This window comes from Topomyia yanbarensis, chromosome 3 (assembly GCF_030247195.1).
Source record: "Topomyia yanbarensis strain Yona2022 chromosome 3, ASM3024719v1, whole genome shotgun sequence".
Taxonomy (NCBI): domain Eukaryota; kingdom Metazoa; phylum Arthropoda; class Insecta; order Diptera; family Culicidae; genus Topomyia; species Topomyia yanbarensis.
The window spans coordinates 217,959,696-217,986,901 of record NC_080672.1 but is presented as its reverse complement, the minus strand read 5'-3'; the positions used below and the strand labels follow the sequence as shown (position 1 = coordinate 217,986,901).

At 38.1% G+C, this 27,206-nt stretch overlaps 2 protein-coding genes across 7 annotated transcripts in view; both read left to right on the top strand.

Annotated features, from left to right (window-relative positions):
- LOC131691036 (JNK-interacting protein 3) overlaps positions 1-27,206 on the top strand; it is a 1,253,801-nt gene that overhangs the window by 142,307 nt on the left and 1,084,288 nt on the right. The window lies entirely within an intron of this gene.
- LOC131691037 (uncharacterized protein K02A2.6-like) lies at positions 21,923-23,428 on the top strand. Its single transcript, XM_058977183.1, has 3 exons — positions 21,923-22,237; positions 22,302-23,190; positions 23,246-23,428. The coding sequence occupies exons 1-2, from the start codon at positions 21,993-21,995 to the stop codon at positions 23,182-23,184; spliced, it is 1,128 nt and encodes a 375-aa protein (XP_058833166.1). The 5' UTR covers positions 21,923-21,992; the 3' UTR covers positions 23,185-23,190; positions 23,246-23,428.

Below are 27,206 nucleotides of genomic sequence, written 5' to 3'. Positions count from 1 at the left end.
TAGGGGGTCATATCATGCTACGTAGCTTTTTTAAAGGGGGATAGGGGTTGACCTGATGTCACGACAACCTTACCCGTTTCATCTCACATCGTTTTTTATTTTTGTTTATTGTTACGAGTGAAGGGGGGGGGGGGAGAGTTACCGTCAAGCTACATAATTACCAGGGGGTATTTAGAGTTTTGTGACCAAATGCTACGATGGGGGAGGGGGGTGTTGAAAATCACTCAAAAAATGCTACGTCATTTATGGCTGACAAAATAAGAGGTACGCCGGCTTTTTAAATACATGTAACACGTAATTTGCTACTTCATGTAACCTGTTTCAAACAATCTGTAATCTGATTCACCACTTCAAACGTTCTGTTACTCTAAACAACGCTTTCCCCGAACACGAAGAACTACTCAGCCATAGACAAGTTCTTTCTGAATAGCACATTGAGAATCAGCGAAAACAACCATCCCATTTATATATAGGTGCCAACAGAACAATTCTTAAAATAACTCAATCAACAGAATGATAACAGCTGAATTATTTAGGTGTGTATGCTTTGTTCAAATTTGCATTATTTTTGTAATCATAACAAGCTAAATAAAATCTAAATGAAACGTTTGTTAGAAATTTAGCTGAAAAAATTGAATTTTCAGTCAAGTAATTTTCTGGGCTTTGGTACTTTCTGGAAATTAGTTTTCTGGGAATTGATGTATTCTGGTAAATGTATTTCTAAGGTAAAAGCTTCGAAATTGTATTTGTTGGGAGATGGTTTTCGGGAAAATGTTATAGAATCTTTTGGGAGAGTATTGGAAGTTGTCTAATAGGTATGAGCGTATTTTCTTAACTGGTCCAGCTGAAGGTAGGGGCCTAGGTTTTTGGATCGAGGGTAGACTTCCGGATGTGACCGATTCGTGATCGCGTGCGCGAGGACATTTTTGTAGGTTCCCGCTTGAGACCGCGTTTGAGAATGTATGAGTGTTAAGACGTTCACTGTCTCCGAGGTGTAATCATGTTTGCGCGATCGCGGGCGTAGGTGTGCGTGGATGTTCGCGAAGAGCTCAAGCGTTTGCATGTTAACTTGTTTTTCGTGTGGTAGCGTTTATGTGACTTCGCGTATACACACTCGATTCTGTGACCGTGGTACCATTCACATATTTGCGTTTGGTCCTGAGCGATAGCGCGAGCCGTGAATCTGATACTAAATTTCAGTGTGCGGTTCAGATGAGTAAGTGAGTTCTCTCGTATCAATTGTAGTTCCCGGTCATGTCGCCATGGAACGTGTTATCTGGTGGATATGAGCGTTTGACTGACCCAGCTGAAGGTGGGTGTAGAGTGGCAATATAAGACTCGAAAAGAAGAGATAAAAGACAATAGATGAGAGATGTAATAGATTAGACAGGTACAAGATACAGCTGAAGTTATGATCATCACATGACACATATACATTAATACTCAAACACTACTAATATATGAATAGACAATCACCGCACATAGCACATCCTTTCTCAATTATCTATTTGTTATTGGTTGATTCTTGGTTGTGAGCTGATCAAGAGAGGAAAAGTATAGAACAGAAAAAAGGCTCACATCAGCCCTCCCGGCCTCCTCGATATACAACTATCGAGGCGTATTGTAATCAACATCCTGAAGCGGGCTTCTTATGTAAATCAATCCTAAGCAGCCAAATGATGGTGAACATGAGAATTAATTAACCTCTAGTAGTAGAACTTGGTGCAAATAGAAACTAAAAAGAGCGAAGGTCCTTATATTTAGATAACCATTGAATCTACTGTGGCTTGATGATGTTTACAATGCCGCCAATCGTATCAACCTGCAAGAGGGAGAGTCAAAAATAATTAGATTGACGGTGTAAACAATTATTATACTTTTAATATAACAAATTTTCGTTTAGTTTCAACTATTAGTGTTGGTTAGCGTCTATAGTAATAATAGCAGTTTTCAAAGTACTTATATAGTTAGACTCATATGTTCGACTAGGTTATGTGTTTAGATTAGATCTGACCTAACAGTTATTTTACCAAAAATGGGCTCACAAAATTCGAACACTTAGGGGTGGGCGTAGCGTAGTTGGTAAATCTATTGCCTTGTACGCAGGGCACCTGGGTTCGAGTCCCGACCCCGCACATAGAGTTAGAAATTTTTTATAAGAGGTTTTCAAACCCGAAGAGGCGAATGACCTTAAGATTAAAACCTCTATAATAGAAATAAAAAAAATCGAACGCTTCCCCAAAAACATAATAAGGCTTAAAATAGCAAATTCCTCCTAAATTTACATTCCCGATCACTGTGCAGTGCACGTTTGTAAATTTGTAGATTAAAAAAGCAACTTTCGAAATCGAAAGACTCATGTCAGTTCAATTGGAATTGCTTATAGTGAATACTCAACTGAGGAATGTGAAGTACTGAACTGTCTTTTGAACACACTTTTCAGACTGTATCGATCTATCAATAGCGACTGCCCTTGCGCTCTTTTCAGGTAGTTGGTCGTGGATCAAATTTCCAAGCAAAATTGCAGCATTCAATCTTCACTTGGGTACTGCTGAGTATTATTCGTGTAATCATTATGAGTTTGAATTCGGAACTACATATTATCTAATATGTAACGCCGCTGCAGTACTCCAATCGCGTATCGGGATATTTTGCTCCTCATATATAAACGAACCAATCTACAGGAAATTAAACCAAAACATGTTTTTGTTCCTAACGCTTTGGGATAAATAGCTATAGGATTTATCAGTAGGGTTCATTTCTCCTTTCGGTGCGAAGAATCCAGGCAGTTTACAGTTTTGTGTTGTGCTTGTATTGTGCATGTATTGTATTGTCTTTCCCTTCTCAAATGAAATGACGAGACTACTTACTTGGTAGGAACAAATCTCCTAATAACATAGGGAACGTGCCAATTTATTCAACTTACTGATTCTAGTGAGATGAAAAATTCAAAAGCTGGTGCTACTGTCTAAACCACGGAAACCGTCAAGAGATCTAACATCATTCAGACCCATATGCCGGGTGTATGTTCTCGGAAAGCTCTTGTAAAGTGTTATCCTCAACAGGATAACGAAATGCACGGAGCGCGAAAGCGGTTTGTCAAACAGGTAATTTGGAACCCGAAAAGTAAGATCGATAGAGAAGCGAGCTGGACAAAGCAGAAGAGACGCTCAAATAGACAAGGAGCTGTTACTGCACCGTAGTAATGATAGACATCAAGACCGCGTTTTTCAGCGTCGGCTAGGAATCGTTGCACAAAGAGTACCCGAATACCTGTGCAGCAGCCTGTTCAGAACCAAGTGCTGGTCTACGACACACATTCGGGAAAGAAGTCGAGTAACGACAAGAGTGCCATAAGGCTCTATACTTGGCCTAAAACTTTGGAACATGATGTATAGTGGCGTTCTAATGCTAAAGCTGTCTATAGGAGTCGTCGTTCTCACAATTACAAGAGAGACGATAGAAATGGTGGAAACGCTGACAACGACCCGAAACACAATCGAAAACAGAATGTATTTAGGTTATAGCTATGCAACCACAAAACTGAGGTGGTTCTGGCAGCAATTGTAGCGTCCAGCCGGATCAAAGGCATATCAATCACATCGATACGTGTATTGAAACAGTTGGGAGTGATAGGTGATGGAGCAGTAAGAGGCGTTTTCTGGCCACAGTGAGGACATGAGGCCAGCGTTCAAATGTGTTTATACAGGGTGTTTGGTTCATGGTTAAGAACCTCTCGAGGGATGATTGACTGTCATATTTGGAGAAAAAAATCGTTCTACACATACCTTCAAGTCTCAACCGTTACTAAGTTATTAATTTTTTTGTGTTAAAAACTTAGTTGTCTTAAAGTAGCTCTAACTCAAAAAATATACTTTATATTTCAAATTTTTTGGATCCATTTGATAGGTGAGAAAATTTTCCATTGAAAAATGTCCTCAAATGTTTCAGCTAATGAGGTTAAGTAACCTTTTCACAGTAATTTATTTAAAATTTAACAATTTTGATCGATTTTTCGTCCATTTCGCGAAAATCTTAATAGTTAACATCACCATTTTAATAATTCAGATTTTTAATCTTGAAGAGGGTCCTTGACATGACAAACTTATCTTTTCTTGTTTTCATGTGTTTAGGTTATTGAACTTGGATATTTCTATCTCATATTCACTTATACTAGCTCTTATTGAAAAAGTATGGCACTTATTGTACCTTTTCTTATTTTTATTCGAAAGCCAGGAAAATCTTGCATAGAAAAGGGTATAAATGCCTTTCAGTTAAGTGAATTTAGTATTCATTTAGAAGTTAATTAGTTTAAAGTTAGTGTTATTGTTAGCATTTTCGTTATTTTCTTAAAATAGTAAATAAGAAACAGCACCATTGTTATCATGGAATTAATGCATCTCAGCAAATTCTACAATTCTTTCTCTGGCTCCATTCAATTATCTCTTTTAGTTTCGAAGCAAAATCATTTCTATCACCTCGTTTCATATGCAAAAACAACGATTTCGAATTCACTACATCTGTGATGAAGTCAATTATTAAATTGCAGCGAAATGAAAAGCGATAGGGATAAAGTGTCAAATAACAAGTTGTAGAGAATATTAGGGGCACCAAACGAACAATAGCGATGATAAATTTAGTTGAATAATAATTATAATAATCACAATCTAAAAAACGCTAATTTTGAGTTATTTTACTAGTAAAAAGTCATTTAATACACTTAACTAAAAGATATTTGTACATACATCGAAAGGAAATTTTCTTAACTTTCCAATGAACCCCTGGTAATAACGATATAAAGCATATTTTTCAGATTAAAGTCTTTTAAACACTTGCAGGTCGATTACAGGAAAAATTTAGAAGTGAAATTACAAGGAAACGAGAAGAGATAGGAATATCATGTTGAAGAACAAATTATAAATCGTCCTCAAACCCATCTTTTGGATAAAAGATATTGCTATAATCATGATTCATTATTTTGAGAAAATCAAAAACCTCATCAAAAACATCAACTTTGAACTACTTTACAACTAAAAGGTAATTAAAACTAATTAACTGAAAGATATGAGAACGCCATGCAATAGAAATTTTTCTCACCTTTCCAGTGGAACTAAAAGATTTAAAATAAGAGGTATACTTTTCGAGTCAGAGGTGTTTTAAAATAAATAAGTTTTTTACATAAAAAGTTCAATAACTCTGTAACGGTTGAGATTTGATGGTATTCGTAGAACGATTTTTTTCTACAAATATGACAGTTAATCACCCCTTGAGAGATTCTTAATCATGAACCAAACACCCTGTATGTATGTATATGTGTATATAAGTGTGCTGAAGATACGCCGGAATATGTGGTCGCTGAGTACCCCTGATTCGGGGTAGCGTGAAGCGATATGGCGGCTCTAAACATAGAAAGTCGCAGTCACGCAGATACTAGTAGGGTGGAGCTGACAGTTTGAATAAACTCATCATACCGGTATCCTGTGGAGTAGACTAAATCCACTACAGGACTACATCTTGTAGCTCGCGTCGAAGTGCCGGCTGTACGTGGTGGAGATGTTAACGAGCCGGAAGCTACGCTACAAATGAAATCGTTGAACCGACCTCCGCACCTGAGGGATTCTACGAGAAACCGGCCGACCGCAAAATATGAGCATCGTCGATTCGAACGAAACTTTGCAGTTGTGTTCAGTTTATGAATCTCCATGATTTTCAATATTTGATACACGAGCAATTTTTCAAAAGGACTTAGACGTTTCTACGCGCATTAATTTCCAAAAACTATAAGTCGAGTACTCTTTTTTATACAGCAAAACTTCCTGAGAACGATTAACAGGGAATGAATATTTCTTCACGAAAAAATATTCACTGAAAAAAAATATTGTGCCAGTTTTTACAAAAACAAAACTTTCTATTCAAAATTTAAATTGCAAAAAACCATTTTTTTCTAATTTTTATATTTTGCCAACAAAAACCTAAAGAGAAAAGAAACATTTTGAATGTGATTGCATGATGGAGAGCTTATTGGTAAAAAAGTTTTTCTAACAATAACTTTATACATGTTTTTAAATTTCATACTAATTCACAAACAAAACTGTAATTTTATTACAGAATATAAGTCTAAGTATCATTTTAAATCAAAATGTATTTAACAAAAATCTTCTTAAATGCGATAGTTTTCGAGATATTTGGAATTTTGTTCTAATGAAAACAATTAAATCGTGTAATTATGCCCTTTTTAAAAGTTATTTGTGTTACCCCATCATAAAATGTTAAAAATCTAATATTTATCATTTTAAAGAAGTAAAAGACACTTTTCCAACGAATTTGGAGCATGGAGAAGTTTTCAATAAAAAAGTTTTCCTAACACTGTTTGCAATCAAAATCCCAATTTTATTTTTTAATATGATTCTAAACGCAATTTTAAATCGAAATGTTCATAACAAAAAAATTCTGAAATGTTATAGTTCTCGAGATATTTCAAATTTTGTTTTAATAACACCATTATTTTGTTTTATTATGACCTTTTCATAAGTTATTCGCGTTTCTCCATCAACAACAATAGGTTTTTTAAAAACCCATAAAATTTCCTGTGACTTTCTCATGTAGCTTTCAAATGGTTTATAATATCGCCTTGATGTCAAAGAGAAAGTTATAGGAAAAGTTGCGGGCTTTTTGAAAAACCTATTCCTTTTGATGGAGAAACGCGAATAACTTAAGAAGAGGTCGTAATAGAACAAAACAATTGGGTTTTTAAAACAAAATTTAAAATATCTCGAGAACTATTACATTTTCGAAAAATTTTGTTATATATCAAATGGCGTTTAGAATCATATTAAAAAATAAAATTGTATGTTTGACTGCAAATAGTAAGAATTATAAAAATATGTGAAAAGTTGTTGTTAGGAAAACTTGTTTATTGAAAGCTTCTCCGTGATCCAAATACATTGAAAAAACTTATTTTGAAACATTAGATTATTGTCATTTTATGATGGAGTAACGCTAATAACTTTTAAAAAGGGCATAATTACACCAATTAATTGTTTTTGTTGGAGCAAAATTCTAAATATCTCGAAAACATATTAGAAGATTTTTGTTAAATGCATTTTGATTTAAAATGATACCAGTTTTGTATGTCACTCAGTATGAAATTTAAAAACATGTATTAAGTTATTGTTAGAAGAACTTTTTTACCAATAAGTTCTCCATCATGCAATCACATTCAAAATGTTTCTTTTCTCTATAGGTTTTTATTTGCAAAATAAAAAAATAAGAAAAATTGCTATGCTATATTTCACCCTATGGAGGAAAATTTGGTAAAAACCAAAATTTCTCACTAGGGTGAAAATTTGTTGGTAAAAACCAGTCTTTGTACAGGAGGGCACAAATCCTTATTTCATACTATGTTGCGTTTCGGCTTCGCCTCATCAGAAACCGACACTAACACAATGTCGGAATAGATTAGCGCCGGCTTGACGCAAATCCCTTAAAACTAAAACACACTATGTGTTTCAATCAAACGACTGATCAAACGTGATGTCCCGTTCGAGCAGAAGTTCTGTTTATGCCGATGAGACACAAGTGAAGCCGAAACTTGTCTTGGCTTAGCAGGCGTATGCGAAAGCACTATGCTATATTTCACCCTATGGAGGAAAATTTGGTAAAAACCAAAATTTCTCACTAGGGTGAAAATTTGTTGGTAAAAACCAGTCTTTGTACAGGAGGGCACAAATCCTTATTTCATACTATGTTGCGTTTCGGCTTCGCCTCATCAGAAACCTACACTAACACAATGTCGGAATAGATTAGCGCCGGCGCTAATCTATGAAGTGTATGTATGAATGAAATAAGGATTTGTGCCCTCCTGTACAAAGACTGGTTTTTACCAAGAAATTTTCACCCTAGTGAGAAATTTTGGTTTTTACCAAATTTTCCTCCATAGGGTGAAACATAGCATAGTGCTTTCGCATAGGCCTGCTAAGCCAAGACAAGTTTCGGCTTCACTTGTGTCTCATCGGCATAAACAGAACTTCTGCTCGAACGGGACATCACGTTTGATCAGTCGTTTGATTGAAACACATAGTGTGTTTTAGTTTTAAGGGATTTGCGTCAAGCCGGCGCTAATCTATTCCGACATTGTGTTAGTGTCGGTTTCTGATGAGACGAAGCCGAAACGCAACATAGTATGAAATAAGGATTTGTGCCCTCCTGTACAAAGACTGGTTTTTACCAACAAATTTTCACCCTAGTGAGAAATTTTGGTTTTTACCAAATTTTCCTCCATAGGGTGAAATATAGCATAGTGCTTTCGCATACGCCTGCTAAGCCAAGACAAGTTTCGGCTTCACTTGTGTCTCATCGGCATCAACAGAACTTCTGCTCGAACGGGACATCACGTTTCATCAGTCGTTTGATTGAAACACATAGTGTGTTTTAGTTTTAAGGGATTTGCGTCAAGCCGGCGCTAATCTATTCCGACATTGTGTTAGTGTCGGTTTCTGATGAGGCGAAGCCGAAACGCAACATAATATGAAATAAGGATTTGTGCCCTCCTGTACAAAGACTGGTTTTTACCAACAAATTTTCACCCTAGTGAGAAATTTTGGTTTTTACCAAATTTTCCTCCATAGGGTAAAATATAGCATAGTGCTTTCGCATAGGCCTGCTAAGCCAAGACAAGTTTCGGCTTCACTTGTGCCTCATCGGCATAAACAGAACTTCTGCTCGAACGGGACATCACGTTTGATCAGTCGTTTGATTGAAACACATAGTGTGTTTTAGTTTTAAGGGATTTGCGTCAAGCCGGCGCTAATCTATTCCGACATTGTGTTAGTGTCGGTTTCTGATGAGGCGAAGCCGAAACGCAACATAGTATGAAATAAAGATTTGTGCCCTCCTGTACAAAGACTGGTTTTTACCAACAAATTTTCACCCTAGTGAGAAATTTTGGTTTTTACCAAATTTTCCTCCATAGGGTGAAATATAGCATAGTGCTTTCGCATAGGCCTGCTAAGCCAAGACAAGTTTCGGCTTCACTTGTATCTCATCGGCATAAACAGAACTTCTGCTCGAACGGGACATCACGTTTGATCAGTCATTTGATTGAAACATATAGTGTGTTTTAGTTTTAAGGGATTTGCGTCAAGCCGGCGCTAATCTATTCCGACATTGTGTTAGTGTCGGTTTCTGATGAGACGAAGCCGAAACGCAACATAGTATGAAATAAGGATTTGTGCCCTCCTGTACAAAGACTGGTTTTTACCAACAAATTTTCACCCTAGTGAGAAATTTTGGTTTTTACCAAATTTTCCTCCATAGGGTGAAATATAGCATAGTGCTTTCGCATAGGCCTGCTAAGCCAAGACAAGTTTCGGCTTCACTTGTGTCTCATCGGCATAAACAGAACTTCTGCTCGAACGGGACATCACGTTTGATCAGTCGTTTGATTGAAACACATAGTGTGTTTTAGTTTTATGGGATTTGCGTCAAGCCGGCGCTAATCTATTCCGACATTGTGTTAGTGTCGGTTTCTGATGAGGCGAAGCCGAAACGCAACATAGTATGAAGAAAAATTGGTTTTTTTGCAATTTTTATTTTTAATATGAGATTTTGTTTTGGTAAAAAATGACACAATATTTTTTTCAGTCTATATTTTTTTCGTGAAGAAGTCTTCATTCCTTATAACTTGTTCTCAGATAGTTTTGCTGCATAAAATAGAGTAACCGAAAAAAAATTAAAATAATACGCATAGAAACGTCTACGCCCTTTTAAAAAATTGCGGTTGAATCAAAATAATCTTATTGACTGTGGAAAATGCTTAGTCTTCCATGCCGATGAAACCTGTATAGTTTCATCGGAATATAAAATGGTCGGTAACGATTTTGGAGATTTTCGGATGGACCTTCTTGGAATTCCTCACCTCGGTGTCGGTAAAAATTCCGGCAACGAGGAACTCTCAGTCGGATTTAGGGGTATTCTTAGCCGGGATCTATTGGAGCAGATATCGACGGGAGCTAAATGACTCACGGCAACTCTCCGCCAGTCTCTGTCTAATTGGACTTTTGAAGTCAAATGGCTCAAGTACACAGATGATCTAAACGACCTAATGTTTGACACAAAAGTGAGTCCCATACTGAACAGGCAAGGCGTTTGAAGCTTTTTAAACCTTACTATAAGAAAAGGTATTATTTATTGTCTCCCAGTACATACACACACTGACATTTGCTGTAGTCGATTGACTGTATCGAAATGAATATGAAACTCGGCCATCCAGACCTCGGTAAAAATTCGATTTTCTTGAGCAATTATATAACCTACCTATTATTGTATTGATTTTGTTGGGTATTTTCAACAAATTTAAAACTAAATGCAGTTCACTTATGCTCTAAAATTTAAAAAAATGCCATACTCTGCCTGCACATATAACATGAATCGCAACTTTTTAAAAAGTGAGTTGTATTATCACATAATTTGAGGCAGCTCGAAGTGATGGAGTATTGAAGTACGAATCTTCGCATACTTTACACGCCCAAGTATACACGCAGAACTATATTTATTCACCGATAGTATAATAGAAAAGTATACTACTGCCTCTCGTTTCTTCTGCTGTAAATTTCATGCATTGGACATATTCGGTCTATCCACTCATTGCATGCCTGCTAGAAGTATATACTAGAAAATGCATAAAAATCACAGTAGAATAAAAGAGACGGGAATAGAAATGCTAACTCTGCATATTTTTATTGCTCAGTTTAGAGGGGTTAGATGTAACTCATTGCTACTGCAGGATTTCTTATAAGTTGACGAACTGGCTTGTTCCAAGCAAGCTCTAACCATCGTTTTTCAAATTTTCATTTTATATCCTTTTACCATTTCCCTATAAAAATAATTACGCAATCGCTCCGAATATTTCACGTTTGAAATTAAGAAAAAAACACTATTACTCTTGTAAATACTGCCTACAACTTCTGTAAAATAAAATCTAATGCAAATTGATACATTTTATAATGAATTTCACATTACTTGGAGCACACAATTAGAGAAAGCTCCATGTGTCTATTATAAATCATGCCGACTAAATCCGTATAAGTTACCGAAAAAAGAGTATATCTTTCCAGTTCTACTTCTAAAACGTTAAGAATATTTCAAACATTTTATCAGAATAAACTCCAAAACTATGTCAGCAAATAATTGTTAGATATATTCCCAAAGGGTGGCGTGTTACCTGTTAGGATATAATGATCAGTAGGTCGATCAGGCCGAAATGTTAGATTGAGAGTTTGATTGCAACAAAATTTAAATTATCTCGAAGATTACTACATTTTTACATTTTGGAAGATTATTGTTATAAGCATTTTGGCTTTGGAATTATATTTTATTACATGTTTTTATCTTTGGACATCTGACAACAAAAATAACAAAATATAATATTAAGTTTTAATTATTTGATAAATATCACATTTTGCAGTGAATATTCTCTCATAACGAAAACGTGATTCCCGGTAACTCATTTTCGAATAGTTTTACTACAGAGAACAGACAAACACCTCGAGCGACCAAGTGTTGTAAAAATTAACGATCTATTCAAAATACCGATTGCTGCAATTCTGCCGGCTGATCGTAACGCCGGTTACTGGGTTAGTGGCAAGTTGCTACTTATTGCTGTCATTTGGAAAGGGTCGTCATTTCTCTTACACACGTCGAAAACATGATTTGCACGTCAGTCATTAGTGGTTACAAGTCATAATAGAAAATGGAATAGTAAACTTACAACAGCCGTAAAAAATATGGGTACGACAAGCAGATACTATCAGGAACGTGGCGCGGAAGATTTGCAAGACGATCAACAGGATGAGGAAGAAATAAGTCATGCAATCAGTTATGATTCACGACCGTGATGGAAGATTTTTGAACAATATTCCGAGTCAAATGTGTTTCTTCTACGGCCCACAGCTTATCTGCGAGAATCAGGCCCGTTTCAGGCAAAACCTTGCCCAAAATTATTGAAGGAGCTTGTGTAACTTTGAACCTTATTGTATACAACTCTTCAAATATAACCAGAAGTCGTATAGAACCTATCAATAGAACAAATTTATTGGAACAGTAGATTCAGTAGCACTAGCCCTGCGATTGTGTTGTGCACTAGAAATCAACAAACCAAGATATGATGAAATTTATACGACATGCAAACAAGCATGGTTGTAAACATGCATAGTTTGAATCGAAAATTTAATTGAAAATAAAATTCGTATCAACGCACATAATTAGAGCATCAAAAGTCATATAATTTTACCTCTTTATTCATATGATATTACACGTCAAGTATTTTTCAACCACATCCGAATATAAGAGCAGAAATGCATTAGTTTTTCAAATAATGAAAGAGTAATTTTCAATTGACGTGAAAAATCATAGAAAAATCCGTTAAATAAAACACGCGTGTTTGCGAAATGATTTGTTTTTACATCTATTTGCATGCTCCTACTATGTGCATGATAATCAATGTAACATTACAAAGTATTTTTTCTGTGAACTACGAAGTTTGTCGAAAGTGACTTTGATTTGTTTTATCGGTGGACTTTACAATTGGCTGCTTGTGAACGAATTGTCTATGGCTTCTGGTATCGCCGCTCCAATTTATTATAGCTAATAGAACTTTGCAGAAGAGTATTATCTAAATCATATTCCATTTACCTACTCTTCAACAATAAGCAACAAAAACGAAATGAGCACAAATATTTGATCAGCGGGTTTTCCTTATATACGAACAGCAGAAATATCAGAAACGCGCACAATATGTATACTCATAGCTATCAACCTAACCGGCATTGAAAGTGAAACAAACGATTTAGTAAATAAAGTGTACACTATACTGTACTTCAACACTATTCTGAAATATAGTAACATGCAAGTCCAATATAGTTAATATTTTCTGTACTTGTCAAGTTGCATCGTTTTGTTTGGATTGTTTGCATGCATTTTTTTTCTTTCAATATTATGCCATCGAACCACCCGTGCATCTCGCACACCAACTCATTGCGAAACAAAGCGATGCGCTGCGTAAAAAGAATCAATGAAAACGGGAAAAACTATCCAAAACTATGAGGCGGAAAATGAAAATTTATGCTATTTTCGAAATAATTGTTGTATATATTATTATACATTTGAATTACCCATGAAATTCCGCATCGAACAGTGTTTTTCAATTTTCGATTCATGTTGTCAGAGCGGAATTATAGCCATTTTCTTGCTTCAAAAGACATTCCAGGCTTCAGAAAGGAAAATTTCAAAAATCCAAGCATACTTAGTTGTAGAAAATTTAATTACGAAGAGATAAGTATTCTTGGATTTTCGAAAAACGCTTTTATTTTTGAGTTAATCTCCGAGAACGAAAAAATCATTTTACCTGACTTTCACGTTAATAGTCCAAATAATATTCTAGAACATTTCTATACTGGAAAAAATCTAAAAACTTATGAGGAAAAAACTGTTTTTAAGGGGCCTTTATATCTAAAAACTTAAAAGATAGAGAGTTGAAGTTGTAGAGATTAAGATATTATAGACAAAAAAAAATTAAAAAAAAAGATTATTTAAGTTTTATAAAAAAAAATGTTTTAAATTCTTTGAAATATAGTTTTCAATATTAACCACCTTTTTTCCATCATTCTATCAAAATCATTTTCTTCGCTTCACTTAGTACACATTGGGTAGCGTGGCAACAATAATAATTTTCTTCTAATAATTTTCACTAAGCAACTATAAAAAAGCAAAGCTGTGACAATCAATCCTTATTCTTTTACCGAACGGCGTGGCGAACGGATCGCCTAGAAGCACTCACGAACCAGCACCGAGGCAGCGGATCCAGTGGCTCCCCGAATCCCCTACCGGACGGCGTGGCGAACGGATCGCCTAGAAGCACTCACGAACCAGCAGCGGATGCAGTGGCTCCCCAAATCCCCTACCGGACGGCGTGGCGAACTGATTGCTTAGAAACGCTCGAGAACCAGCACCAAATCAGCGGGTCAAGTGGCTCCCCGAATCCCTTACCGGACGGCGTGGCGAACGGATCGCCTAGAAGCACTCACGAACCAGCACCGAAGCAGCGGATCCAGTGGCTCCCCGAATCCCTTGCCGGACTGCGTGGCGAACGGATCGCCTATAAGTACTCACGAACCAGCACCGAAGCATCGGATCCAGTGACTCCCAAAATTCCTTGCTGGACGGCGGTTGCGAACGGATAGCTTAGAAACGCTCGAGAACCAGCACCGAAGCAGCGGATCAAGTGGCTCCTCCAATACCTTACCAAACAGCGTGGCAAACGGATCGCTCGAAGAACCAGCACTGAAGCAGCGGATCAAGTGGCAAAATAGCAGAACAGGAACCATGATGGAAGACCACCGGTTCGTTTTGGCACCCGAGGATTTGACTGAAAATTACGACAATGGCGCAGATGGTACCGGAACCACGTCTACTCCCAATCGGTAAGTTTCACTATAGTCTGATCGACGATAAAAAAAAGATACTGTAGTCGAGGCAGTATCCGGTGAATGAAATTGACCTCTGATAGCCGAGGCAGAGTGTCTAGAATACTGGGACTGCAGGCGAGGCAGTATCCGTTGAATGCAATTTTTTTTAGTCCAGGCAGAGTAATTAGAACCTGTAATTGGAACTGTAGTCGAGGCAGTTTTCTGAGAATCAATTAAAAAAAAATAGAATTTCAAAAAAGATGCTTATGCAAGAATTGATCGCGCTGAAAACCGAATTGAATGCGGTAAGATCTGAAAAAGATCGGTTACTTCTAGACAGAGAAGTTAACAGTACGTCAAGTGAACAAGTGAACAGCCCCACAATGGTAAACACCTAAAAATGCGCAACCAACAATTCTAAGGTTGACCTGAAAGAACTCGCCACTAGCGAATTTGCAAACGCAGCGGCTTAAGTCGCGGTGCACATAGCACAACAAACGTGAGTCACTGTGTTGCTCGAAGAATTAATGATTGTTTATAAGTATCCGCGGTAAATAATCGATTTCCAATGACACCGGCTGCAGGTGTTTATACGATTGTATAGAATTTGGCTGTGCCAATATTAATTAACGTAATTATTTACATAGGCGTGGCGTTTTTATGATTGTGAGCGCATCGATACAAATGCATAATTATGTTCGGGAAATAGAGCGTTCAACTACTTACGAATAGCTTTAGTTAGAACAAGAGAACACGAGGTTCTAGCGAGAACCGAAGGCTCACTAACACTAAACCAATTAGGAAGTACTCACGTTCGGGGAACCTTCGTAAAATAATAGAAGACAGCAAGAGTTACTTTAAGATAGAGGAGAATAGGAATACATTAACATAAAAATTACAAACGAAGGAGAAAGATAGAAAGCGATGCGACACTAATACAAATATAATGTCAATCGCATGCTGAACAGGGATAGATAGTCAATAATTGAAATTTTGCTGAAGTAAGCAAGAAATTTACTATATAAACTTCAGAAGATTTAGAATCGAGGCTTTTTCTTTTTCTCCCTTTTTCAATTAACTCGATCAAGGCTGGGCCCCATGTACTGTGCGTACCTCTGGCTGCCAACAACCGAGATCGATTTTAAGTTTCGAATAGTTAGGCGCGAAAAGAATCGCACAGTAGGGTAGTCTATACAGATCCTGTAAGAAAAGTAGGGAAAATATATCGTTTTTTTTCTACCTATCCTTTGTGTTTCTCTTCAATTCCGCCACGGTGCGTAAGCATTTACGGCGCATGTGGTGACAGCGGTTTAGCAATCCTGTCGAAGCAACAAATACACAATAGCCACAATAGACAGGAAGGAAGATAACGAAGTATTCCCGCAAAAACACTTACCTCGCTTCGACAAATGTTGTCGACACAAAACATTTTTGAAAAAAAAAATTTAAGAAAAAAAATGCATTATGAAAAAAAAATTATTATGAAAAAAACACAATTACAAAAAAAGACACAACTCGAGGAACACACAAAAAAATATATTATCCATCTCGAGCCTAAAACAATATCACAAAAAAGAAATTTACTAAAAACGAGCACAATAGGCAAAAGAACTCGAAATTATTAAAATGAGCAAAGTAGCAAAAGATCTCGAAAAAAAACAAAAGAAAAAAAAACACATCTGGGGAAAAAGAAGGAATTGGGGGAAATATACTAACCACTAACACTCTTTTTCTTTTGCAAAGAATCACCGACAAAAATAAATTAGAAGATTAGGAAGATTGCCAATCGAGTCGGTTTTCATTTTAAAACAAACTATAAACAAAAGTAATTTCACACATGACAAATTTTGAAGATTAAAGCAAATGATTGAAAACAAACACAAATTGAAATAATTAAATAGATATAGTAAATTACAGGTTGAGAATGAAGGTAACACAAAAAAAAATTAGTTTGTTTATATTTTTAATACAATAATAATCTATAGCAGCCAAATTATCAAAACCGTACAACAAATAAGCAAATAACGTATATTGACAAAAATAATAATAACTACTAAACATAGGAGATTTTGTATAAAGTGGAAGCAGAAGTCCAGAGAAGTGTGTGCCCTGTGGAGAAGGTAGTCACGAGCACTACCCACCGCGTTCGACAAGGATGGATTAAGGTAGCTTTGTTAGACTACCCACCGCGTTCGACAAGGATGGATTAAGGTAGCTTTGTTAGACTACCCAACGCGTTCGATAAGGATGGAACCAGTCGAAGGTGGTGACGGGAACGATTGAGGGGCGCCACAGAAGACAACAAGAACAAGAAACGGAAAGCCGCTACGCTGCTGGAAGTAAGAAGAAGACATAGGGAGTGAAGTCGGTACAGCCAATACCCGGCTCACTCCAAAACACGAGCAAAAAGGCTACAGCCGGGACATCACAACCCGACTACGGTCATATAATTAACTACAAAGTGCTTCGGTAGGAACATTACACTCTGACCGATGATACAAGAACAATAAGCATGCCGCACAGTCGACACATTACAATTCGACTGATGCTCGGCCAACACATATATATTGCCCCAGTCGGAACTACCATAACGCCCGACTGCGGTGAATTACCGAACGAAGACACCACTGGAGAAAATCAAAAGCCCAGTCAGCCGCTCCAATAATGAGGCACTATACGCAGTCGGAATTACCAAAACCGACTTTGCGCCGAAAGACAGCCACCGTCATGTTAGACACTGGTGGTTGGACATCCCGAAGCAAGGCGAATGGAAGGCACAGTCAGAAACACCAAACTCTGACTGGTGCGAATATAAACGAAACTAGGAGGGTGCAGGACCAGAGGAGGTGCCCCGAGATCAAAGTCCCGAAAACCATTATCGACCCGAGAGGAAGCAGCCAGGCAGCACACTGGTGAAAACACCGGTATAAGCATTGGACGAGCCGCGAGAAGGACAGCAGGGGTGCACACTAGGACCATCGTAAAGTTAGGATGTTAAGAAAATGTCAAATAATGATAGAAAATTGTAAATATTTGGTTTTGACAAAAGTAATAACAAATATGATTTTTGTAATGGCAATCTTAGGAGTTAGGACACAAAAGACTTTTTGACACAAATTTTTCTAATGACCCGCGCAATCGTCTTGATGATGCGTCTCTCCGAGGCAACATCAAGCTCAGTAAGTAAGGGGGCATGCAGCGCCCATAGTTTTCGGCCAGCATCAACCCTGGAAAATTTCTCCAAGTGGTACACCATGGAAGCTAATTTCCTGGGTTACATCACCAGCTACAGCCTTAAGCCAAGCTGATATTTTGATGCACTCGCGCTATCCAAGCCATATGCTTACGGAAAAGAATAAACACTTTGTTTAATTAAACACAGTTTGTTGCTGCTAGCTGCAGACGGCGACGCTATTATAGAAAGTAAAGGCTTCCGAGTATGAGTCATAGTGAACTACTGATTCATCCACCGGGGTCTTTACTCTCGCGAGCGTGGAAAGAATGTTTTGTTTAAGTCTGAGACTCTCTCAGAGAGAAGTCTACACAGACGAAATGATAAAAGTCTTTTGCGTCAGATTGGAAGAGGTCTGTCGTGAAAAGTTAATTAGGGTTCGCACGCGCAACAGGCGCGCTGGCGAAGAAGTCAGTCGGAGTATCCAGTCGTTGTAGTCCGTCGTGGAAGTCGGTCGTGGAAGTATTAAGGCAAGTAAGTGAGCCGGAAGTAGTCAGTCGGGAGAAGATAATTGTGAGGAGCAGTGATCTGCTTCATCGGAAAAAAGCCACTCAGGGATTTAGAAAAAGAATTATTTTTGAGCGAAGATTACGCTGAAGTGAAAGTGATTTGGACGGTGATCATTCTGTGCCTAGGTTTGGAAGTAGTCAGGGGTAATTATGCGTAACAGACGTGTGACGTGCAGAATGGATATAGTCAATAAACCTAAGAAACTGTGTTAACTCATTCGATTGATAAACTATTGCCTGCATGTTTGATAATCAGTGGCCACCGTCGGCCGCGTCTGTACACAAGTAAGAATGGACACTACACTTGACGTTTGTCGCGTATCGGAAAACGAGTCTCTGTTGGCAACCATGAATCACATGTCTCTGGGATCGTTACACATTCCAGAATGCAAGCCATCAGAAGGCGAAACTGACCTTGATAAGAAGGCTTATGAGCATTGGAAAGAGATTGTCACTGCTTCATTCAACCTAGTCCGTGCAACCGACGAGCATGCGAAGATGGACATCTTCAAAATCAAAGCCGGAACGAAGCTTTTAGAGGTAATGCAAGGAACATCAACGACTAATGATATGCCAGAGGAGTGTACCCACCCATTCTCCAACGCAATTGCTCGATTGGATCGATATTTCGGATCGAGAACCTACATCATCGGACAACGTGGCAAGTTGATGAATACCATACAACTCAAAGGGGAATCTAGCGTTTCCTATGTGCGACGAGTGGCAAACGCCGCTAAGCTATATGACTATGGCAAAGAAGAAGATATGGAAGCTACAGTCCGTACCATTGTCAAAGGAACAAGCGACAGCCGTGTACGTGTTCTGGCACAACGTAACTGGGTCAACCAAGGTGACATGAATAGCTTGATTGCTATGGTACGAGACCGAGAGATGGAGATTTTTAATGAAGATGAATACCAGAAACTGAATCGTCAAAGCACTGCAACAGTAGCAGCATTATCGCAAGATCAACGAGTTCAAATCCGGCGTGGATCTGGGACAAGATTCCGGGGAACTCAGCGTGGAAGAGGACCGTTCCAGCGGGGACTATCTCGCTCTCAAGGGTCATCCCAGAGCGCATGTTGGAGATGTGCTAGTATATATCATGGCCCTGCCAATTGTCCAAACCTCGATAAGGTGTGCCATAATTGTAACCGGCGTGGTCATCTTGCTCGTACATGCTCAGCTCTGTCTCGACAAGGTATTGCACAAAAGCTTTCACATGGATCGGATGACGAAGAACCAAAACCAAAACTTGCAGCGATCACGCAAAATGGTGACGACATCGATGAAAAGGTACATGATATTGTACAGCCAGAATAGTGTAATTTTAAGGTATCTTATCTCACATACAAATTGAATTTTGATCTGAATATCAAGCTTGAATTTCAACAAATAAAATATTACAAACTGCAAAACATTTTTTATATCTTTTATACAATTTCCTTATTCAGATGGTTTAATTTTCACCTGATCAAATATGGGAAACGTGAATATCGAGTGAAAATATCGGCCATAAAGTGTTGTTCATCTTATTAAAAGATTCATTTGCGGAATCGAGTTTAAGTTAATGCATGGGCCAATTATACTTCGCTGGCGAATGTGAGATAAGGTAGCTTAAATATAGGGCATTATATTACCCAATACTGATTGTTTGAACGTTTATAGGTCCAAACAAAACATAATGTCAATGACGTAGACGAGCTAACATGCGCTGCACCAGTTTTTGATCCACTGACAGAGGAAGATGCATATGTGGTTGGCCATGTAGCTGGGGCACGAGTAACTTTTTTTTTATAGATTCTGGGGCTCAAGTTAATACAATCGCAAAACGAATATGGCTCAACATGCTTCTGAACAAGTCTATTGCAAATGAGCTGCATGATGTATGCGAAACGTCAGATAAAACCTTACGCGCCTATGCTTCACCAGGACAAATCAAAGTAATAGCAACGTTTTTGGCCAAACTGTATATTTCCAAAGAAAGACCAATCCTCTTAGAAAAATTCTACGTAATCGAAGAGGCACGATCGTTGCTGAGCTTCAACACAGCAGCAAGGTACAGCCTCTTAGACGTGGGACTACGAGTTCCAATCAGTGTGTGCGGTAATATCTGGCAATGTGAGCTCGCCTTAGTAAACGCAGTAACAGCTACACCCCCAAAAGAGTTTCCAAAATTCAACGTTCCGCCAGTTCTACTATACTACAATCAGGATTTGCCTCCCTCTAGAAATGTATATACGCACATCCCAGCAGATTTCAAAACGTTGGTACAACAAAAGCTCAATGAGCTCTTGTCTTCTGGAATTATTGAACCAGTTACAGACGACATGGATAGATCCTTTTGTTCCTCGTTACTGGTAGTACCAAAAGGAAAGAATGACATTCGCTTGGTCATTGACTTGAGAGGCCCAAATAAATGCATTTACAGGACGCCGTTCAAAATGCCTACTTTTGAATCGATACTAATGGAATTGCATGGGGCAAAATGGTTTTCAACGTTAGATCTCAAAAATGCATTTTTCCATATCGTGCTAGATAAGCGTTGTCGACGTTTGACAAATTTTTTCTCAGGTGATACACTATACAGATGTCGGCGCCTTCCTTTTGGCCTATGTAATGCTCCAGATATTTTTCAAGAGACTATGCAATCAGTTATTCTGGCGGGATGTAAGGGCACTGTAAACTACCAGGATGATATTCTAGTGTTTGGTTCAACAAAGGATGAGCATGATAAAAACCTGGCAGAGGTTTTGAAACGTCTTGATGATCACAACGTCATGATCAATGAAAGTAAATGCTTATGGCAGAAACAAGAAGTGACGTTTCTGGGATTCAATTTGTCGCCTAGTGGTTGGAGCATAGAAGATGAGAAAATAAAGGCAATTCAACAGTTCCGCAGACCTGGAAATCAAGATGAAGTAAGAAGCTTCTTGGGATTAATCAATTACGTGGATAGATTTATTCCTCATAGGGCAGACAAAACATGGCGATTAAGGGAACTTGCAAAAGCGGAAAGATTTTATTGGTCCAAGGAGTTGGACCAAGAATTCGATTACTTAAGATGCAACGCTTGGACAAAGATCAAAACTTTAGGGTATTACAATCAAACAGATGGAACCGAACTCTATGTGGATGCTTCGCCGCACGGTCTTGGGGCTGTTCTAGTACAATTTGATAGCAGTTCTAAACCAAGGGTCATTGCGTGTGCTTCAAAAGCATTGTCTACCGCAGAACAAAAGTATCCGCATACTCAAAAAGAGGCCTTAGCCATGGTATGGGGTGTAGAAAGGTTCTCCAATTATTTAATGAGCACAACCTTCAAGATAAGATCTGATGCGAAGTCAAACGAATTTATCTTTGGTGGCATTCATCGGATTGGAAAAAGAGCGGTTTCGCGAGCAGAAGCATGGGCGCTGCGTTTGCAGCCTTATGATTTTACGGTTGAAAGCGTCCCGGGTGACATGAACATTGCGAACACACTCTCAAGATTGGTGATGGAAGATAAACCAGCTGAATCATTTGATGATTCCTCCGACGCTCATTCACTTTTTTCTCTTGACGTGGGAAATATGGAGATAAGTTGGAATGAAATAGAATTGGAAGCTGAGATCGACCAAGTTCAGTGAGAAATTCGGGAATCCCTGAAATCTGGCACATGGAATACAGGTATGCAAGCATACGAATGTCAATCCAAATATATGCGTGTGCTAGGTGCCATGATTTTCAAAGAAGATCTTGCCGCATAATTTAAGGAAGAAAGCAATAGAACTGGCACATCAGGGCCATATGGGGGCTTCATCAATGAAACGTATCTTGCGAAACTATTTCTGGTGGCCTGGTATGAGTAACGAGGTAGAAAAACATTTAGACAAATGCGAATCATGCCTAAGATTGTCAAAGAAAAATGCTCCACTTCCACTCACTTCTAGAGAATTGCCACAAGGACCATGGGAGATCCAACAAATAGACTTTTTCACTGACAAAGATTTCGGCCACGGAGAATTTTTGGTGGTAGTGGATGTTTATTCTAGGTATATACTTGTGATATAAACATTAAGTTAAACTCAGATTGATGATGCCAATATTTATATTTAGGTACATTCATGTAGTCGAAATGCAGCATGTCAATGTCGACTCAACTAATTCTGTTCTGTTGAAGATTTTTGAAGTGTGGGGTTATCCCTTGGCAATACAGAGCGATAATGGGCCTCCTTTTCAGAGCGATAAGTTTGTCAAAACATGGGAAGCCAGAGGCATAAAGATACGAAAGTCCATCCCTATGAGTGCCCAATCTAACGGGGCAGTTGAAAGGCAGAATATCGGTATTAAACATGTCTTAGCAGCGGCCAAGTTAGACAAGATTAATTGGAGGAAAGCATTGGACAATTATGTACATCTACACAACAAAGTACGACCACTGTCACGTTTAGGAGTTACACCCTTCGAATTATTAGTTGGTTGGAAGTTCCGTGGAACTTTTCCGTGCCTTTGGGAAACAAATTCTCCTGAATTGTTGGATCGCACCGACATTAAGGAGAAAGATGCAGTTTCCAAGTTGAAAAGCAAGAAATACGCAGATTGTCAAAGGGGTGCCAAAGAATCGGATATTCGGGTAGGAGATACCGTTTTGGTCGCTAAGCAGAAAAAGTTGAAATCGGACCCGGAATTTTCTGCAGAAAGATATTCAATAATTGCAAGAGACGGAGCAAAAGTGACCATTCGTAGCGACAGAGGGGTTCAATACTCTCGCAATGTACAAGATGTTAAAAAGGTTCCAGAATGTTTACTAGAATCTACTAACAAAATGATTGACACAGAGATGGAATCGGTAACAGAAAAATTGGGAGAAACAGACCCAATCGGAATGGACCTTGAGAACACAATCGATCACGACATAGAAATCAATCAGCGACCAAAGAGAACAAAAATGAAACCAAGCAAGTTTAAAGATATGTTACTGTACAGCATTTTTGAATAAAGTAAAGTAAGTGAATAAATATTAAAATATATTAGTATATATAAAAAAACTAATGTTGCAGGTCAACCAAAAATTACATCATCAATCAAGGCTAGAAACATAAAACAAGACAACTGAAACCTCCTATGAACCGAGAAAAACAATGCACAATTGCCACATTGCATAAATGAAATAATACCAGAATGTTTTAGAAATATAATATTATTAAAGAGTAGAGGAGAGAAGTATTGTAGAGATTAAGATATTATAGACAAAAAAAAATTAAAAAAAAAGATTATTTAAGTTTTATAAAAAAAAATGTTTTAAATCCTTTGAAATATAGTTTTCAATATTAACCACCTTTTTTCCATCATTCTATCAAAATCATTTTCTTCGCTTCACTTAGTACTCATTGGGTAGCGTGGCAACAATAATAATTTTCTTCTAATAATTTTCACTAAGCAACTATAAAAAAGCAAAGCTGTGACAATCAATCCTTATTCTTTTACCGAACGGCGTGGCGAACGGATCGCCTAGAAGCACTCACGAACCAGCACCGAAGCAGCGGATCCAGTGGCTCCCCGAATCCCCTACCGGACGGCGCGGCGAACGGATCGCCTAGAAGCACTCACGAACTAGCAGCGGATCCAATGGCTCCCCAAATCCCCTACCGGACGGCGTGGCGAACTGATTGCTTAGAAACGCTCGAGAACCAGCACCAAATCAGCGGGTCAAGTGGCTCCCCGAATCCCTTACCGGACGGCGTAGCGAACGGATCGCCTAGAAGCACTCACGAACCAGCACCGAAGCAGCGGATCCAGTGGCTCCCCGAATCCCTTGCCGGACTGCGTGGCGAACGGATCGCCTATAAGTACTCACGAACCAGCACCGAAGCATCGGATCCAGTGACTCCCAAAGTTCCTTGCTGAACGGCGGTTGCGAACGGATAGCTTAGAAACGCTCGAGAACCAGCACCGAAGCAGCGGATCAAGTGGCTCCTCCAATACCTTACCAAACAGCGTGGCAAACGGATCGCTCGAAGAACCAGCACTGAAGCAGCGGATCAAGTGGCAAAATAGTAGAACAGGAACCATGATGGAAGACCACCGGTTCGTTTTGGCACCCGAGGATTTAACTGAAAATTACGACAGAAGTCTTCAAGTACAATGTTTGTAACGAGTTTCTCTGCAACTTTGCTGAAAGAAGTATTTATCTATCTGAATCATTGACGAAAAAAATCGTAACTCACTATTAGGGGAATTAATCATCAATCCGATAAGGCAGAAAGAAGGGGAGTTCTACTCCAAGAAACTTTCTTGAAGACACCATATTGCTAAAATCAACCGTCTTGACGCAATCTTAAAAACCATTTTTTTGCTCTTTGGTACCACTGTGCGCTCCGGTCATTCTTTCTCTTTCTGTGTTCCAGTGGACATGTTCCTAAAAACCCCTGATAAAGGAAAAAAACAAAGACTCACGTCAAAGCAAGGAATATATACTCAAATTGAAACCATTTTATATGTTATCGAATACATATGGCATGATTGATTATTTTGGCCCCTACTTCTTTTGGCGATAGTTCGCCAAATTGAATTGAAAAAATAAAAATGTTCGTTGACCCTCGGTTGATTATTTTCAAACAAGTCTTAAATTAAAGGTAAAAAGATCTGCTATCGGATAGCGAAAGATTCAGCGATGCTTATTTTTTTGTAATAAGGTCATTTTATATACACACCGTGCGGCACATCTTTTTCTATATATCGAAGAAATATAATTTAATCCAGTTTGATTTTGTTTCCTCCATTTTCCTTCATTTTTACATTTCTTGCAAAAGAAATTTATAGGATTCGCTCAAACTTTGGAAACTTTTTCCGAGGCCCGGAGGGCCGAGTCTCATATACCAATCGACTCAGTTCGACAAATTGAGGCAATGTCTGTATGTGTGTGTATGTATGTATGTATGTACAAAATATCATGTCATTATCTCAGCAATGGCTGAACCGATCTTAATGAAATTAGTTTCAAATGAAAGGCCTAACGTTGCCATTTGACACTATTATTTTTGATTTTCGATATGTTGTTTACTTTCTGAGATATGGGCGATTTTGTCAAAACACAGCTGGTTTTTTACGAATAACTTTTGAAAATAACAATATTTTCCAACAAACTGCACATGAATAGAAAGCTTGTTAAAATACCTTTGTAACAAGCTCTAGATTGTCTAAATCCGTGCGCGAGCGGAGGATATATTAGACATTATGCATTTTTTGTCCTCGCTTTCCAATTTCAACTAATTTAAAATGAGATTATTTCATACAGAGTATTGCTTTACTGGTGTTTTAGGGGCAACACTAAACCGATTTTGAATATCGGGGTATGAAAACACATCTACGTGATTCAAGGAATTCGATGTTGAGAACATTTTGTGAATTACCTTTATAATAAATTAACTATTTTTCAAAAATCAATATATAAGTTCACTTTAAAGACAAAATAATGTGTTGATAAAGAAACAGTGAGTTCTAGTATTTATCCCTTGGATTAGGCATTGCGTTCAATCATGAGGTAAATGTTGGATGGTATATCAATACACAGATCAACAAGTAATTCACCTAGTAGTGAGATAAAAGATTTCTCAACTGTACTGTATGTTTGAAGCCCAAAAATCTAGCGAAAATTTAGTTTTTTTTCCTTTTACTGCTCACATTAATTATGACAAGAATGAAAGAAATCAATATATCATAATAATATACCTATAAAATTAATGTCACTGCATTAACCATCATTTGCCATTCCTCACACGACCCCCCCACCCATCTCTCTCTCTCTCTCTCTCTCTCTCTCTCTCTCTCTCTCTCTCTCTTTCGCTCTCTCTTTCTTCTATCGCATCTATCTAGCTATTTCTGTATCCATTTCTAAGTTGTGTGATAATCTGCCAATCGAAATATTTATTAATTGTAATTGCGAAGGTTTGAGAAAACAAAACTATTTTTTGTCTGCTGCTACATCAACTCAATTTTAATTCAATTCTATTCAAAGCCTGTATTTACACTATAATTAAGGAAATTCATGGCTATATCCGAAAAATATTTGGCTTAACTGGGTAATATGAAAGTTTGACGATGAAAATTTTCAAAATAGACATTCCACTATTCGTATCTCTATTGAATTTTGAATGAAATATATGCTCAAATACTGAAAGCTGAAGTCAGCAGGATTTGACTTGCCATCAACGTTTCGAAGACAAAATACATGAGAGGAGGAGGTTCTAGAGACGACAATGTGAACCTCCCACCCGAGTTCGGATTGACGGTGACGAAATCGAGATGGTCGACGAATTCATGTATTTGGGCTCACTGGTAACCGACGACAATGATAACAGCAGAGAAATTCAGAGACGGATCTTGGTGGGAAATCGTGCCTACTTTGAACTCCAGAGGACGCTCCGATCGAACAAAATTCGCCGCCGCACGAAGTTGATTATCTACAAGACGCTGATTAAATCGGTGGTCCTCTACGACCACGACACCTGGACTATGCTCGTGGAGGACCAACGCGCTCTTGGAGTTTTCGAACGAAAGGTGTTGCAGATGGAAGACGGAACGTTGCGCAGGCGAATGAACTATGAGTTATATCAGCTGCACATTCGTTGTATTGGTACGAACTTTCATGAAAAAACGGATCAAAGACCAAAAATATCCACAAATCAGATCCAGGAAAAGAAGTCTCCCAAAGTACCCACTCTCGATGTGGGATGCAATTGCAATGTGTCTTCTAACTTATCGTCGTCCATATCTGGATGTACTGAGTAGTTTGAACCATTTCTTTTTCACAGTATTGGTCTGTATAGGACTTATTTATCCATATTTTCTGCACGAGAATTCCGAACGAAACAATATGAAAGCTATAAGGATGAATGGAAATAGACTGCATTGCAATCAACTGAATGCACGGCTTTTATGCTATCGACATACAGCCTAGACATTTCACACTATTTACTTCAATGCAAATAAAATATTTGAAATATCTACCTGTCTCATTCA

Excerpts from the sequence above, each read along its gene's own strand:
- LOC131691037 (XM_058977183.1), top strand. The coding sequence starts at position 21,993 with ATGGGGGCTTCATCAATGAAACGTATCTTGCGAAACTATTTCTGGTGG. Across the intron at positions 22,238-22,301 it reads GTAGTGGATGTTTATTCTAG|GTACATTCATGTAGTCGAAA; the intron begins GTATATACTTGT and ends ATTTATATTTAG.